General features: G+C 35.8%; 1 protein-coding gene across 1 annotated transcript; it reads right to left on the reverse strand.

Annotated features, from left to right (window-relative positions):
* Positions 1–3,658: 3,658 nt before the first annotated feature.
* S (EGF receptor activation regulator Star) lies at positions 3,659–17,871 on the reverse strand. The gene is made up of 6 exons (XM_089646813.1): positions 17,572–17,871; positions 15,195–15,363; positions 13,478–13,719; positions 11,972–12,178; positions 8,767–8,967; positions 3,659–7,510 (listed from the first exon to the last, which is right to left on the reverse strand). The coding sequence occupies exons 1-6, from the start codon at positions 17,641–17,643 to the stop codon at positions 7,367–7,369; spliced, it is 1,035 nt and encodes a 344-aa protein (XP_089502939.1). The 5' UTR covers positions 17,644–17,871; the 3' UTR covers positions 3,659–7,366.
* Positions 17,872–18,329: the final 458 nt, after the last annotated feature.

The following is an 18,329-nucleotide window of genomic DNA, read 5'->3' on the forward strand; positions in this document are numbered from 1 at the left end:
ACTCACCAGATCAAGCCCCAAGTGACTTCTTTTTGTTTCCTAATCTAAAAACTGCGCTCGGAGGACAGATTTTCGTCAAATGAGGAGGCAATCACCTTTGAGAACAATTATTTTGCAGAGAAAAACGCCGAGTACTATTTGGATGGGTTAGAGAGATGGGAGCATCGCTGGGAGAAGAGTGTAGAGTTACAAGGACTATGTAGAAAAATAAATAAAAAACTTAGGAAAAAAATCTTGTTTCATTGTTAGGTCGGAAACTTTTCAGACCACCCTCGTATAATTAACACAGTTCAATTATTTTGGTTTTTCTCCGCAATACATTTATTTATTGATTTTCTTAAAGCAGTAAGGAAAGGGTTAATACAGGTTAGTGACGTGACTAAACCAGCGGCAGGTAAGTTTCCAAAGATTCAGAGTAAGCCCCCTGTTCCTTTCCATTTAAAAATTGAACGTTGTTTGATTAAAAACCGGATGCCTTGGGGCTGGTTCGATATTTCATTAAAATGACAATTAAACACACCTTTAAAAAGTGATATAGTCATTAAAAGTGATGAAACAAAACCTATGTAACCTAGTTTTTGTTTCATCACTTTTCATGACTATCAATTTTTGTAGGTGGGTTGGTCATTTTGATGAGATACCCGGTCACCCTTGGGGGTGTATAGGTTATATGGAGCTACCCACACTTATCCAAAATGATTAAAAGTCGTCTTCGGCGCAAGGATCAAGGAAGCGGGTAGATAGTGTGGTCTTGTTTGCAAAGGTTACTTTGGTAAGTATAATAATGGATAAGGAAAGAAATCCCGATAATTTAATCCGAAAAGTCGAAAGAATATTGTTCTTTGGGACCAGAGATGTGCTTTATTTCAAATAAATCCATTTCAAATGCAAAATGGGTATTTTGCACTTTAAATGCTTTTCTAAAAACCATTTTGCATTTTAAATGCTTTTCTCAATGCATTTTCCCTTTTAAATGCTTTTTTGCAACATTCTTCCTACTTTCTCCACTCATCTTTTTTTCATAAACACCAAATATCAGTCGGTCCTCAACCTCGCTATGAGAGATAATTTACATTTGTCAAGTTGCTCCCTGGTAGGAGCCCTGGCAATTGAGTGATGCCATTACAAAAAATACTGATTCAAATACTGAACATGGGGCCATGACGCTGTAATTTTAAATGTTAGATAGCAGTTTCTATGTTTTTACGTTGGCAACATTAGACCTGCGCAAATTTTTTGTGGTTTCATAATCTGAAGTCGTGGTGTTTTTGGATTTACCACCATGTAATATGTTTGTTCTACATTGATGTCCATTATTAAATGACAAAATATTTGTTTTTGGGGTGTTATGCCGTGTTGCGCAACTCCTTCTTTAGCGCAACACGGCATAACACCCCAAAAACAAATAACAAAAATACTTTTGGCCGTGAAAATCTTAAATCATATTAAATGACAAAATTGTTTAAAAATTATATAATTATTTTAATTGTTTGACCTGAGAAACCATTTTGCATTTTCAATGCATTTTGAAAATAGGTATTTTGCATTTGAAATGCTTTTCTAAAAACCATTTTGCATTTTCAAATGGAAAAGTTTTGACCCATTTCCATTTTGCATTTCAAATGGTTTTGGGTACCCATTTTGCACATCTCTGTTTGGGACATGTCGGAACTTCATAAAAATAATACTTTGAAATTATTGGCTTAATTTGCTGTCTATATCCCATTTTGAGAAATTGGAGGAAAAACGGACAATACTGAAAAACGTCAGCTGCAGCATGACCAATTTTGCCGTGGTTCTGACTTTAAATCGTATAGTGTTAACAGGGCGTCTGGTGTCCGGTTTTTTGTAGTTGATTATTAGCAGTGTTGCCAAGTTAGCATATTATATGCTAAATTTGGCATAAATACTCCATGTTTAGCATAACTATTATGCTTTTAGCATATAGCATATTTATTTGGCTTATTTTTACAGAAACATGAAAATAATAAAAACCAATTTTTTAACTAACAAAAATGATATCGATTGAAAAACTGGTGTCTCAATGGAGAAACATAGTTCACATTAAATGGGAATCCTTGACTTCCACTGTAGAGTTTTGGAATGAAGTCATGCAATATAAAGATGCAGCTAATAATAACCCCTTCGGTGATTTATGTCAGTTTGCAATGTCTATTTTAACATTGCCGCATTCAAATGCGGACATTGAACGTGTATTTAGCCAAATGAGTCTGGTCAAAACAAAACTCCGAAATCGTTTGGCGGTGAGAACCCTGAATGCCATTTTGTACGTGAGATTTGGCCTAAAGAGAGCAGGAAAGTGCTGTTATTCTTACACTGTTCCTGACGAAGTACTACGCTGCATTGGGACCAAAGAAAGTTACGACTCCGTCTCTCAACCTTCCACATCAGCTGCTGTTAATGAAGAAGATGAAGATATTGATATTTTATCTCACTGATTTTATTTCTAAGTTAAATTTATGTTAGCTTTTATTTTGGCATTTTTTAAAGTAATTTAGCATATTTTTCCCATCACTTTAGCATATTTTGAAGTAGTTGAGTTGGCAACACTGATTATTAGGTTGAATTCTCAGGTGTATTGGAGAAGTCGGATATTCTCTATCGGGTTGAATTCTGAGGGGGGGATGTAGCTTAAAAAAGGGAAAAGCTCCTGTCCGGAGCCAGCGGCACGAAGGTAGGGGAAGTATTTGGCTATTCAGATCTGGTCCACTGATTAGTACACACAGTGAAAAGCCATTTCAAAGAACATTTTGATTTTTAATGGGAAGTCTTTCACCAGCGCAATACTCAGAATATCTACAACTCTGACCAAAAATATGTTTTTATATTGCTAAGCAGAAAGCTCTGATATTTTTTAAGTCTATGAGATCTTTGTGGAGGTTTTTTCAGGGAAAGGAAGGAGTAAACCAGGGTTTTGAAGAGATATACAGGGTGTCCGGAAACTCGTAGTACAAGCGGGAAACTGGTGAATCTACATCACATTTGGAGTCGATTTTGTAGTATATTTTTTTTTGATTTGAGCTTTCGTTATCGAGTAAATCGAGTTAGAAGTTGATTTTTTTTTTTTTTTTTTTTAATCAAATTCTTATAAATTATTACTGAAGATCAAAGTTCCCAACTAATTAAAACTATTTGAAAGTAAAACAAATGAAGAAACTCGGATTTGAAGCATTATTTTGAAATCACCCTTCATTTAACCCGGTGTAATCATAAAATATTTCTGCTCTGCAGGGTTAAAACATCTGTTGTTCAACCCTAAACACCAGAAAAAACTTTAACCCTAAAATAGCCGAAAAAATTTTTTTTTTGGTTTTTTTTTTTTTTTTTGTGAAAATGCTCAAAACAAAAAACTTTGTTTTTTTGGGTTCCCAATGTGGTGTAGATTCTCCAGTTTCCCGCTTGTACTACGAGTTTCCGGACACCGTGTATAAATAACTAATGCAATGTTTCTGTTGGTACAGCATATTTTTTATTCAGAGTACATATTTATTATAAACACAATATGTATAGAAGGCGATATTTGTAAGGCATACATATGATTCATTTTTATTTCAATTACACAGATGTTGACAGAGATGTCAATTGAAAATTCACTTTTTATAACAAATTATCTTTTAATTCAATAAGTATTGGATTGGTAATAATAATAATAATATGCATTTAAAAATACAATTAAATGAAATTAATTTTAATTGAAATAAATTTTGAGATTTACAATATATAATAATGTCTACTTACCTACAACTAAAATTAAATATGTAATAATAATTAATTATTGTTGTTCTTTCTTTTTGATCAACACAGAAGAATAATATAGGTAACAATACATGTTTAAGTAGAGCTTTTACTAAAATGCTGGCGAAAACATATTATTTGGTAATCATACAATAATAATTTTATGGAATGTTTACATATCATTTGTTTATAAAAAGTTTAAATTATTTATTCCCACATTAATAAGTAGAAAAAAATACAATAAGGACAGATTTGTTTGAAAGATCAAATAATTTGAAAGCTTTCAACTTTAAAGTAACATAAACACATACTTTTACTAATATCAAAACGCATTTTAATTGGAGTCATCAATCAATACGAAAAATGCTTGACAATTTAGGGGTCTTTTGGTAAATACATTTACAAAAAGTGGGAAACGGTTAAAAACCATACTTTATTTTAAAAACACTGCATGAGTCAGATAACAATGAGAAACAACTATGTATTTCAGTAACGTTAAATGAAATTGAAAATAATTCATTTTAATAGCTATTACATAAAAAAAACCCAGAAAATTTGACGTCTTTTATTCATGCAATGTTTTCGACATAATAATAATCTTTAATTAAACCCAAAACCCAGTGTAATGTATGGATTATCCTACCGGCTGCGCCAAATGTAATGTATGGAGTATTGTAGCGGGGGAAGGTAGTACACAATAACGATACTTGATCTTGAACTGATATTTATTGGGGAGCTGCTTGTAACAAAAGAGGGACAATCCTAGTATGCATCGCCTTTTATAGCATCTCGCAAGCATGCTATCTCGCTTGCACTTACACACATTCATACAGACATCACATTCAGATTCATATTAGTGGTTAAATAAGAGAAGAAAACTAACCTTTTAACTTTCACATCAATACACACAAGAGGTCCTGAGGAAAATAATTTCCCCTCAGGGCCTATGTCATCTTTGGGAATGCTGTATGGAGGATCTTTTTAAGGAAAATAAAAAGGTAAGGTGGGTAGGAATAGGGGTCAGTGCGTCCTAAAAAACTATTAAAATGCATTATTTTTCATTTCTAGAAACTGAAAAATCTACTTCTCATTGATTAAAATGTTTTTTTTTTTTTTTTTAAAGATTGTATATAAACCATGTCCCACTTTTCTGTATATTTACCATATTTTTTCTTGAGCATTTACTATGTAAAAATTACTAGAAAATTTTGATTTTCAAGAATTATTTTTTACTGCAGTGAAAAAATGGCTTCACTGCTGAATGAGAGGAGACTCTAAATATCACATTAAAAATGTGATTTATAAAAAAACTTCATAATAGTAAGAACATAAATATTACAAAATCAGTCAATTAAACACACAATAAAAATGAATTGCTTTAAACTTAATATGAAAATTGAGAAACATAATTACATAATACACTAAACAAAATTGAGCCTAACTTATCTTAAAACTTAATTTTAAAATACATACATAATGCAGTGTAATAATGTCAAACAGAACAATTTGTTCAGTCTTTCTTCGATTCCATAAATAAATTATTCAAAGATCAATCAATTAAATTATTATACAAATCTTCAAAAAGGATTTTAAGACGAGTATCAAGAATCGAATGGAGAAATAATTGAGACATGATCGAAAAACAAAATATATCAATGACAAACTGCCCATAGACAAATATGTAACCATAAATAAACCACTCACTAGATCGATATCTTCGGGCTTTTTGTATGAAACAAATTGGTCCAAAAAAACATAGATATGCCAATATATAGACAGTACAATTCTCATTCGGAGCCTACTTATTATTATACACCAATGAAAAACTCTGAAAGTTTATTCCATAGATTTTCAGAGTGTTTCATTGGTGGATATAGTTAGGCAATCATATGAAGTCACAATATTTCGGTTCCAGTTTTCAAAGTAATTGTGTGTTACTTTTAAGTACCTATTTAGGTCTAGTTTATAAACTATAGTTTTATAATTTTTTTAATGTGAGCATATTGTTTCATTGTTGGCAATACATTGTTTAAATTTTTCGATACAAACAACCAAATGAGATTCAAATTGGGCAAAAAATGTGTCAAAAATTGTACCACAGAATTTATAGACGAAGCTCACGATGAAAATCATTTTGCAAGTTTAAAATAGTTGCATTGACCAATAAATTCTGTTCAAATTTCACGATACCAGGGGCCAGTGTTTCAGAAAACAGATATCATGACGCTTATTCATAAATACCCTACAAATTCACAACCCTGATTAATTCCACGCTCAATATTTCGCAGATAATTGCCGTCCGCGGTCAACATTTATAGTGTAATTTATTTTGGATATGATCAGGTATTATAGTCCTGTCAACGGCTTTATAAAATAAAATTAGTTCCTACAAACTACGATGCCCAATGGTTCAAATCCCATTTCTCTCCCTACACCAATCGCTTGCTGGCTGCGAAGACAAACAAAAAATTTCCTTTCGCAGTGTAATATCGTGTTGGTTGCGAGAGACAAACAAAAAAATCTGTTTAAATATTATTACGTATAAAAATAAGAGAGCTATTACATAATATCAACCAAAGATTCAAAATTGTTCAAAAAAGTAGACAAAAAAAATTGTAAATTACGTATTATTGTTCAAATTATTCTGTGACACCTCCGTGCGCAGAACTGTCTTAATACTGAGGTATTTTTTAATCTTAATTCGTAACATTATTAATAATAATTATTAGACATCGGATTATGTATAATATAAGCATTTAGCTGACAAAACTAGATAATGCCAACTTAATTATTGGATAATTAACTATTAAATTACCAATTAATAATCCAATAATTAAAGTTAAACAGCCATGAGCGTCGTAGTCTGGTCAGCCTAAATACAAAAATGCGTATACCGTCAATTCGGTTTTTACAAGATTTGGAAATGAAAACACGGTCAATAAAGCCTAGATTTTTCATACAATAGAAACTATCCCAGGTTTGTGCAGGGCGGGAAAGTGGCTTAGGCGCGTCCCTTACAGTGATTTGTCAATAAATGAATCCAACAGTCTACAGGCAATTCATCTTATCCTCACTATTTTAGTCTTAAGTAGTTCTATTTACAATGGTACGCAAATTTCTCGCCACGTGACGAACGCAGCTGCAAATCCCAAATCGGGTAAAAAAAGTTTGGCTTGTTTCCAAAATCGAATATTTAGTTTCACACTTTACAAATGTTTTATAATTTACTCAACACGTTCCGGTTAGATATGAACATTCAGACCCTGGGCAGAAAAGTCCCACAATGGACTGCAGTAAAAATCGTCCCCTTATTTTAGCAAACCTTACTTTTCTGCGCAGTGTCTGATTATTTCAATGAGAGCTCGCCGGCAGTCGGTGGTTTATTCAAGACGTTGAAATCCTTCTGGCGCCAAAAAGATTGCCAAGTGGTTTGCCTACAGCTCTTCGAAATGATACCTAGATTTTGCGTTAGGCCATGTCTACCACTTCTGATGTCAGTTGTGTGGAATGCGTCCCCATGTAAAAACAGAATTAAGTGCAATCCGATGTCTAGTAAAGTAACATTGATTAAACTGGTGCGATTGTTGTGTCGTTATCATTGAGATTATATTTATATCTTCAGTGTGGGAATATCATGAAGGGCGTAGATGACGCTGGTGGGCGTCTTGGTGGCGAGGTTGTAGCCCTTGGTCTTCATGAGGGAGTCAAGGGCGGGCGTCTGCTTTCCCACTATCTCCACCACAGATATGTGTACCTGGATAATACAACAAATAAATTCATAACATGCAATCTGTCTGTCCATCTATCAATCTGTCCGTTTCTGCACAGGTATTAAGAAGCTCCAGATCAAAGGTACAGCTACACTACATCAAACTTGTGATGGTTCGAGCTAGCTAGCACAGATGGCTCTAGTGCTAGTAGCTCATAGAGTTTATAGAGTTAAGAAGGTTAATATTTACTGGATGACGACTGGTGGCTGTCTATCACCTGGATGTAGGAATTTTTAGATTGCTGACAGAGTGGCGAGATCAAGAGAAGGCATTGGAGTTTGGTGAATTAGTGATGGGAGGGGGATCAATCATGTAATTCAGTTGATAAATAAGTACACACTATGCAATCTACACCTCGGAAGGGCTGATGTGGTAGGAGGCTACTGAGAGAGAGAGAGAGAGAGAGAGAGAGAGAGAGAAGAAAACAGACATTAGTCTCCTCATTGTCCCTTACACTCGTCACCTGTATAAGAGTTGAAGTCCAAATAAAAGAGACGATTTGTTGTGAAGGAGTTGTAATTATCAAGAACCATTCACAATAAAGCTCACCATAATACAGGGTCATAAGTTGTTTACTATTATACAGGGTTTTACAATAAGAGGTGTTATTTTGAATAGCCCGCTATTTCGGTGGATGTTACTTTTGAAGCTGTCATTTTTTAACATTTGACAAGTAGAAACTACGTCATTAATAAAAATTGAACGATACACGCTTCAACAACGCATTTAAATTATTAAAATTCACTTGAGTCAATCAAATGCAAATCATCTTGAGTGATGAGGCCCATTTCCACCTCGGTGGCTTCGTCAACAAGCAAAATTGTCGCATCTGGGGCTCGGAAAACCCAAGAGTTATTGTTGAAAAGCCTCTCTATCCTCAACGTGTGACTGTTTGGTGCGGTTTATGGTCCGGCGGAGTCATTGGACCTTACTTTATCGAAAATGAGGCTGGAGCAACAGTTACGGTGAATGGATTGTGCTATCGAGAGATGATTAATGATTTTTTAAGGCCGGAATTAGATGGTATTGATCTGGACAACGTTTACTTTCAACAAGACGGCGCTACGTGCCACACAAGCAACGAAACCATTGATCTTTTACGATTGAATATCAAAATAACACCTCTTATTGGAAAACCCTATATTATGTGCGATATTAGTACAACAACAGTACCAAAACAAAAAGATTGTCTTGATAGTGATTGTAGGAACAAGAGATGTGTAAAGAAACAGTATAATACCTGCGAGTGAGGCAGTGACTCCAAGACGGCCATTTCACACCCTCCGCAAGCGAGTGAGAGGAAATCAGCATGCTGCGCCCGGGCAGCCAGGAGTGTGGAGTACAGTGGGAAACATTTGACACGGGCGGTGAAGTCCTCGGCTGCGCTGCCCATGGCCAGAACTCCCACCTCCTCGGCTATGTAGCTCTCCTGGTAGGTGATCTAGGATGTCGAGAAACATGTATGGAAATTAAAACAAATATAATTATCCAAGATTTACTTTGCGGTTTTATACAAACTTCACCAGGTCCAGTATAAAAGAATAGTTTGCCAACAAACATACTGTCTATTTTATCATTATTCAAAATGTAATTTTTAGATTATTAACCCTCTCGCGATGGAGGGGGGTAATATATTATAATATGTAAAAGCGTTGGGGTGTTAAATGTCATGTATAAATTATTGCCGGGGCTGTTAAGACCCTCTCAGGTTAAGGTGGGCAGTTTCGGGGCGCATCCGCGAGCGCCCTTGAGGTGTTTTTGCACAAAACCGGCGCTATACAAGTCATCCAAGTATTATTATTATTTAAGTACTCCACCAACTCCAGCAGCCGATGGCTTTCGATAAAGCAAGGGAAAGCAAAACTCCCGGTGTCACTCAGCACACTTTAAATTAAAACCGAAAAGAGAGTAATCATTTTGAAAACTCAAATTATCACGATGGCACATGGCACAATTATCCTTAACAACAAGGATTGCTGAAGATTAAAAAGCAAGTCAATAACTTAAATTATGTGACATTATTGCATAGTCGTCGCTCTCCAAACGGCGAGAATTCAAGCAGTACTCTCACTGGCGGAAACAGTGCCAAAATTCCCCAAAAAATATTGCCAGTCAAATTCAAGTGAATTTATTTCTTCACTGGCCAGGTAAAGTCAGGAAAAATAATTATTTTCGACAATAGGAATTATTTTCATGACAATATATAGTTTATTATTTAGGTAATTTAGGAAAAACTATTCAGTATATATTACATAATATCAATCTAATTTTGATGAATTACCCCTTGACTACATTTTACTGGAATGGGCTACAATAATATCTATATATTTGAGCTATGTTTGATTTTGTAACATCTCTTTTACTGTTTTGTATTACTTAATGATTCGACTGCTGGGCGAAGAAGGTGACGTCCGGTGGAAACGGTAGATATATAAAAAAAAACTTAAGCGCTTGTTATATGATAGCGAAATTTCGCAAACTGTCAAAATGTCTTCATTTTTATGTCACTAGAGGGCGGTAGTTGTACATTAATGAACTTGTTAAAATATAACGTCACATGTGCGTTTGTCGCAAAGCAATGAACGTATAATATGAATGTGAAATATTAAGTAAAACAAACAACTTAGTAAAAAAGTATGACTTATTTGCAGAACCTACTATTTTGGTAAAGCATTTAATTTGACATTTTTTATAAATGTTTCATCATTCACTTGCTGTTGTCATTAGTGTTGAGGAACATTTCCGATACATATAGTTTGTTTTACACGGTGTTCGGAAACTCGTGGTATAAACGGTAAAACCCTTTATAGGTCATAAGCTAAAAACGGATAGTTTTGAAACCTGCAACATTAAGGTTTATATTTCTTTATGTTTACAAGTTATAAGCCCTTGGGTTGTAATCATTCTGAGGTAACGCACAGAGGTCTTGAATCGAACCAACCGCCCAAAGTTCTCACATGTTGAGTAAATTTACGAAAATCGCGTCCTGGTCAGTTTCTCTATAAAATTATCAAAGCAGTTATTCATTTATTGTCAATTTTGGGTTATGACTTTTTTTATTTGAGCTTTCGTTTTCGAGAAAATCGAAGGTGGATTTATTTGGTAAATTTCTTAATTTTATATTTGATAGAATATCTATACATATTAATAACATCATTAATAAATTGACCTCGAGAAATAAAAGAAATTTTATTTTTTTATTTATATAAGTACATATTTGTTAAATTATTCTGTGTTATTTAGTACAACTAAACAATAATCTTTTTTCATTTATTCGTTACTTGAAGCATACCTTGTTTGGAGTATTTTTTCCGGCTGCCATGGATAAATCATAATATTGATCTACAAAGAGAAAAATAATATTGGTAATTTTTGGTTCAATTACCAAACGTGCCCTATGAAAAAACGTTCACTCTCCCACTTAGTCAGAGCGCGTAAAGACAATGAAATCTCTCACACACACTTGCATAAAGATGCCGCCAGTAAACAACATGACGTTAGTGCTAACCGTTAGGAAAAGGAACGCATGTTAAATGTTGAATTTTACAACTTTTAAAAAATATGACACTTGAAAAAATACAATACGTCAAATTTACATGAAAAAAGAGAATTTGTGAGTATTTACTGTTTTTGTAGCTTCATAAGATTATTGCAATTCTTTAAGTGAGTCGGTATTCTACTTTTAGACCCATTAATGAAACATCTTGATGGCATTTTCGAAATATATACGCCGTAAAACAGGGAGCCTATAGCTTCACCGCCATCACCGGGGGCTTCCATCCCGGAATAAGTAAAAAAACTGTGAAATGCGTTGAAAATTTGGTGCAAGATGAAGTATTTATTTAATTGTTAATATCCACAGATAGCATAACGATAATTAGAGGCCGTACTTCTACAGATGTGTGTATTATATACATATTTTAAATTAAAAATATAGTGTAAAGCCGTTATTAACGCGATAAACATACATCCAAGTTTTAAAAGTGGGTTGTATGGTGTATCAATGTTTTTATTTTTTATGGTCGAATGCCTACAACAACTACAAAAAAAAAATAGGCAGACTGAAAAATAATAGTCCATTAATTGGTAACAAAGAATATGAAGTCTGAGAATGACATACGAAAGGTAGTATTAAGCCGTTTTAGAGAGCCGTTTTCCAGCAAATCACCATTCTGCCCTATAACCCACTCTTAACCAATATCTGAGTGTTACCAGAAAGGGCAAAAGGAATATTAGGTGGCACAATGGCTCATCGATATATGGGGGACCCTAGTGATCCCCCTTCAGGTGATATGTGATTTTTCTTCAGGTATTTAAAGATTAATGAGAAAATGAATAGGAGATATTATAATCAAATGGGAAGGCTCACCACCTTAATCATAATATACACTACATAATATGCCCAACCATGATGATAAAAAAATTCTAGTGCTGGTACTAGTTACCTCTTTAGGATGCGTAGTTGTACTCAAACAGGCGTGCATGGCCTCCGTACTGGGGCTGGTCCTCCTGGCCCTCAGTCGGAAGTAGTCCCTGGCGTCAGGGGTCATCAGGAGGCCCCGCCAGCCGAGGGCCTGCTCCAACCACTCACTGCGGGAGCCCCCACCTCCGTGCAAGCCGTAGGCGCCTGCTTCCACAAATACGCCGTTGCGCTGGAAACAGATTGTTAGTTACATAAGACACTGCTATTCAAAAAGTCAGAAACCTTTACGATTACAGAAGGTACGATTGACCTGGTCAGCAGATGCGCGAGAGGTGCAGGCTGGCGAAGATGTCGCAGGGCCAAGGCGCAAACCAGCGAAAATGTCGCATAGCCTAGGCGCGTGGGGACCACAGGCCAGGGATGATTTCACAAGGCCAAGGCGCTGTTGTAATCCCGCGGAGTTAATGATGATGATTTGTAGCCTCTCCTTAAGTTCATGCAACGCCGGGCGTAGTAGGTCCGTGGCCCGTGGCAGCGCGAGCCGGGCGCAGCGCGGGGGTCCGGTGTGGGGGCAACGCACGGGACCGGGCGCTCAGTAGGCAGTTGGCACTTGCCCGGTACTCACCTCTCTGTAGCTGCTAATTACTGACTGACTGACTATAGACTGAGATAGGTAGTTTGACATGGCCACTTTATAAAGGCGCAAATAAGTTTGAGAATAATCCTTGCAATCGCAAGTAGATAGGCCGGCGGCTTCACTATTATTCTAGCAGTGTCATTTCGCCGTATTACCAGTAGGTTCTAATGCGATGCGGGTTGCTGTGTTTTTTAATGCATAGAGTCCTCTGAATGCAAAATAGTATCTTCTTCAAGCTTAAACTTTCTAATAAAAGTGTGTTTATCTGAAGTGTATGTATATTTATATGAGTATGTTTTCGTTTGCTGTATTTGTATGTAAATAATAAAATTAGATGGAGCCGAGGAAATTAAAATGAATTGTACAGTGCCCTTTAGGTGTTTTTTCACAAAAATGGCGCTATACAAATTATTCAATTATCATTATAATTTTGTTTTTCAATGTCGCTGGCTTTCACCCCTCAAGGGTGTTCTAGGTCATCATTTAAAATTATGTAGAAAGGTAAGGTGAATTTATATATCAATTTTGTTGAAAATGGGCAAATTTAAAAATTATATAGAAGATTGGAGTCGAATTCAGACTTAGAAGAGATGAGATGTTGAATGGAGGTAAGGCTTGATAGAAAGGAGGTATTTGTTTAGAGAGGGACAACCAAAAAATATGTAATCTAAAGTTCCCACTTCTAGACCACAGAATGTACAATCTGAGAAATCAAGCACATAAATTTTAAAAGGTGGGAAGGAACAGAACAACGTCCAAATCCTCATACAAATAAATGAGGAAATTTCTTTTTTGGAGAGATGGGAGCTGTTGAAACCACGGTTTTGATGGGGTTGTCCTTAATTTTTGGTGGGGCAAAATACTTAATATGGGGATGGATGGATTGATTACCTTATAGTTGAGCAACTGTGCAACCAGATTCTCCGTCTGCGTGGGCTGCGCCTCATCTTGCTGGTGATGGGGCGACGTGTGGTGGGGTGGTGTCTGGTGGTGGGAGTGCGGCGGGAAGGCGTCCGCGCAGCTCTTCAGCTGCCAGCGTCGAATGTACTCCACCAACAGTGCCGCGTCCTGCGACACGCCTGACAGCTCGTATTCGCGCGACATGTTCAGCCGGAATTGCTGTTGACGCATTGCTGAAAAATTATTGATTTATTTTTATGCAATACACAGAGTAAATGAAGTAAACTACTCAAAATGAAAACCAATAATTACATAAGGTTGCGGGATGTGGTGTCTAACCCAAAATGAAAAACATTAGCAGTTAAAAACGTTTATCGTAAATTATTAGCAGTCAGATAACATATTATGATATGAGATTTTCATGGCCAAAGTAACCGATACGACTCCAGACTGGTGATGGAATGCAGGACTGTTCTTACAGAACTCGCTACCATCAATAAAATAATCCTAATCTGGGTACCAGGACATAAAGATATTGAGGGCAACGAGCAGGCTGATGAACTAGCAAGGAAAGGGGCGAAAGCACCACTTGTAGGAACCGAGCCGGCCGTAGGAGTAGCAGCTTGCCACACAAAATTACATATTGATAGTTGGGTCAAATCCCAGCACCGCAAAGAATGGGAGAGGGCACCTGGAATGAGACAATCCAAAGTACTCATAAAAGGACCAGACCCTAGACGAACCAAGAAACTACTCCATATGGACAGAAACAAACTCGCTGAGGGAACTGGTAGGACTACTAACAGGACCCTGCCATCTCAGGAGACACATGCAGATATTGGGAGTGGAAAACACCAATAGATGCAGGAAATGTGAAGAGGATGAAGAGACTCCAATTCACCTTTGGTGCCAATGTCCTGCCCTGGTGGGAACTAGGCTCAGATACCTGGGGAGACATACAGTAGAACCAGAAGACATAGCCACATACCCAATGACAACCCTGGTGAACTTTATTAAAGGGACTGGGTTGTTGTTAAAGGATTGAGGTAAAATGGCAGATAGCACAATGGACATATGGCCTAAGTGCTCACGGGAACTATGTGTAAACCGTCTCCGCTTTAAAAAAAAAAAAAAAAATGGCCAGAAATATTATTGCGATTCATTTTTGGGATAGTATGCCATGGCGCACTTCCTCCTTCTTTAACCAACATTTCGAACAGCAATGTAGTGTCCAAGATCTCATCTGCCCTGATAACATAATATCCCAAAAAATGAGTCACAATAAAAATTAACAATCATGATACCGAAAAATCTTTGGTGTACGTACACCGGAAAATGAATCATACAGAATCAAAATGAAACGTGATCTCTAAAATGCATTGATCATGACATGGCTTCAGCCATGTTTGGTGACCAGATCTGAATAGCCAGGTACTACCCTACCTTCCTCTTCCTCATCTCCTTTTCCTCCCCGCTACCCTCCAGCCTCACGACATACCCCAGGTGGGGATCCCATAGTCTCACTGGCTTCAGACGGTTGGGAGCAGTTGGGCGGTATTCACATAATTTTTTTTTTTTAAAAGACGACAGGTCACCAAGGGGAGAAGAAATGGATGTGCGTAGAATAGGATTGGAGGCAGGAATTTGTGAAGGAAGCCAAATTAAACCCTGACATAGCGCAATGATGATGAAAATGTAAATTCCTTACCTGTGGTGTCCATATAGACAAGCAGTATAGTCATGACGGTGAAGAAGGTGAGAAGGAAGAGGGCGGCAGGGAGCAGCCTCTTGCAGGGCTCAGGGGGCGCAGCGGGGGCCACGGCCACATTGGGAACAACAGCCACTCCGGAGGCTGCCTCAGGACCCATCGTGATCGCCTGCAAGGGAAAATATACTTATATATGTGTCTCCACTAAATAGATAAACCAAGACATGGTAGATATTCTCATTGCGCTCTGGTGAAGACCATCATTCAGAAGCGAAACATCGCTTGAAATGACTTTAATAGGTTCCATACCCCATCTCCTTCCTTTTGCCACTCCCCTCAGCCTTACAATATATCCCAATTAGAGACGCCATAATCACACTGGCTCCGGATAGTCGGGATTCATGTGCAGCATTCATTTATTTTTTTTTAAATTCACAAACACTTTTTCAAAATTCTTTTTGAAAAGATAATCAAGTTATTATAATTAGAAGTCGAAAGGTTTGGGTAAATTAATTGGCGATGAACAGTTACAAATCGGTATAAATTGCACTTTGCTAATTCTCTGTTTTATTGGTGTCCCAGTAAGAGTACTGGATTTAAATAGTGCCAATATCATTCTATTAGGTTGGCTACAATAATAAATTCTATTATGTTCTGTCATGAACCATTGTGTTATGACTGGCAGGTATAGTTATGGGATGTGAAACGAAGGAACAACACAGTGTTATCGTGACAATTCATCACAAATGTGGGGAAGGCGTTCAGAAACAATATCTTGGCCGTGTCATCTCGTGCAATAGCCACCATAATTCGCCATGGAAAAAACATCAAAACAGTTAAGCCATTGCTCGAAGTAGTTGATTTTGACAAACATCCATTATATCTAATCATTAAAGATAATTTTCGCAACTCTCAAACGAAAAATGTGAAGCAAAAAAAGATTTGATAGCAGGGATTGAACCAAGGACCTCAGCCTTGCCGGGGCTTTACTCAGCCACTGAGCTAATTCGACTGTATCAACTTCAGTCATATTTAACTGCAGCATACTTCAAATAAGAACTACCAACATCATCTTCATTTTCTTAATGCATATTTTTTGGCTGCAATTTTTATATGTGATTGCAAGATTCTACCCAAATTTAATTACAATCCCGATAAAGTCTTAATAGACTTTAGATTTTTCCTAATTAAGTTATTCTACCATAAAAATATTCTATTTTATCCTTATTTTAGGAAATATAAAATATACAGCGCCCTTGAGGTGATTTTGCACAAAAACGGCGCTATACAAATCATCCAAATTTTATTATTATCTTATTTTCAGTTATATGTGATTATTCGTGCATGAAAATATACATGTTCGATGATCTCAAATTTGCTTTAATTTAAGTGTCATTTTTAAAGTTGGAACTGCTTGTGTGAAGAATTATTTTAATTGTCTTTTTCAAAAATGGAATTAAAATATCCCGTGATTTTTTAGTAATCAAATAAATCTGTTTCCATTTTGGTAATTAATATGTTCACATTTACTAATCCTGTGCAATGTATGTATTAAAATTGAAACTGCAGATTTTATAACAGGTTATCATCGCCAGTGATTTTGCATAAAAGCGGCGCCATACAAATCATCCAAATATAATAATTATTAAATGTACATCAATAAGCACAAAGCTAACATGATTTAAGAACCTATAACTTTTTGGTTTTACACTACAGATAAAGAACATTATATTTGATTTCAACGCCTAAGCGCTGTGCACTAAACTTGACGTACTTAACTGCCCCTGATATACATTAAAAGGTGATGAATCAATCATAAAAAGACGAATTTATTTAAAGCTGTTAACGGTGTATTAAAAAATAAATATTAAACAGAATATATATTATTATTGGTAACTTGTCGAATTCCGCCGCATGCAAAGGCTCTTTAAAAAAACCACATTTGATTTCAACTAAATATCGAATGGAGATAACTCACAAAATAGGTTTTTAGGGTTCTTTTAATAATTTGTGCGTATTTCCTAACCTTCAAACCTAACTTTGATTGAGAAAAAATGGAATTTCAATGCATCTTTTACCATCTCCCAGCACATAAACAGATAATAAGTTGAAACCAAGTGCTGTTTGTATTTTTTTGTTGGGAATTAAGCGTGCAGCGGAATTCGACAAGATTAATTTATTATTTTATGAACGTATTAGTAGTGCACATTGGATAAAACCTTTCTTGCATAATTTTAGCCGTTTTATTCAGAAGTTAGTAATAAGTAGGTTTTACTAAGGCATGGCAATCGAGAACATTTATGGCTTGTAACAGCCAATAGCCCGGTAAAATTTGCATTGTACAAATAAGAATAATACCAAGAAGAGCGTTTATCACCTTTTTGTTTCCGGTGTCACTACATTGTTTAAACAATAGGGTGCGAAGAGTGCGGAGGTTTAACTTTTCCATGCGAAAGAAGGGGATGAGAATGTGTAAAAAATAACAGCTGTCACTTTCCAAAATATGCGTCGTTTTACGTCGAAAATGGGTAAAATCAACTGATTCGATCGTTTAATACGATTATAATACTTAAAGCAGTAAATTGAATTTGTTATTAGTTCAGAACGTTGAGAAATAATAATTTTTAGTTGTTTTTAAAAAATATAACTTTGCAAACACAAAACTTGACAAAAACAGAAGAAATGAGAAGAAACACTTTTTCTGTGAACTATACATAATTTGTTATTTTTTCTATGGTTGAAATAGAATGTTGCCAAACATCCTTGAGATCGCATTTTTTAAACTCAATTCGAGAGGAGAGAACCGAGGCAAAACGTCATAATTAATTATAAATCTACTACTTCTGCCATGCAGTTTGCAGGAAATATAAACATACTGAATACAGTGCCGCATTTTCTCATCTTAGTGTTCAATCATTTTGCATAAAATTCCTCCTCCATCCCAGTTTATTTCATCGTACCGCTCTAAAAAAAATATCATTTAAAATTTCTAAGTTTTATGCAAAAACGTAGAAAGCATTATGTTAAAAATTTCCATGCTGTGCATTTTCGCATTGGTCAAAAGTTATTTTAAACTGTTCAAACGTTATAAATATTAGTATTTAATTAAAAGTTTACATTATAAATAAACCAAAT

This window comes from Hesperophylax consimilis, chromosome 25 (assembly GCF_061612785.1).
Source record: "Hesperophylax consimilis isolate HC1 chromosome 25, BYU_Hcon_1.0, whole genome shotgun sequence".
Lineage (NCBI taxonomy): Eukaryota > Metazoa > Arthropoda > Insecta > Trichoptera > Limnephilidae > Hesperophylax > Hesperophylax consimilis.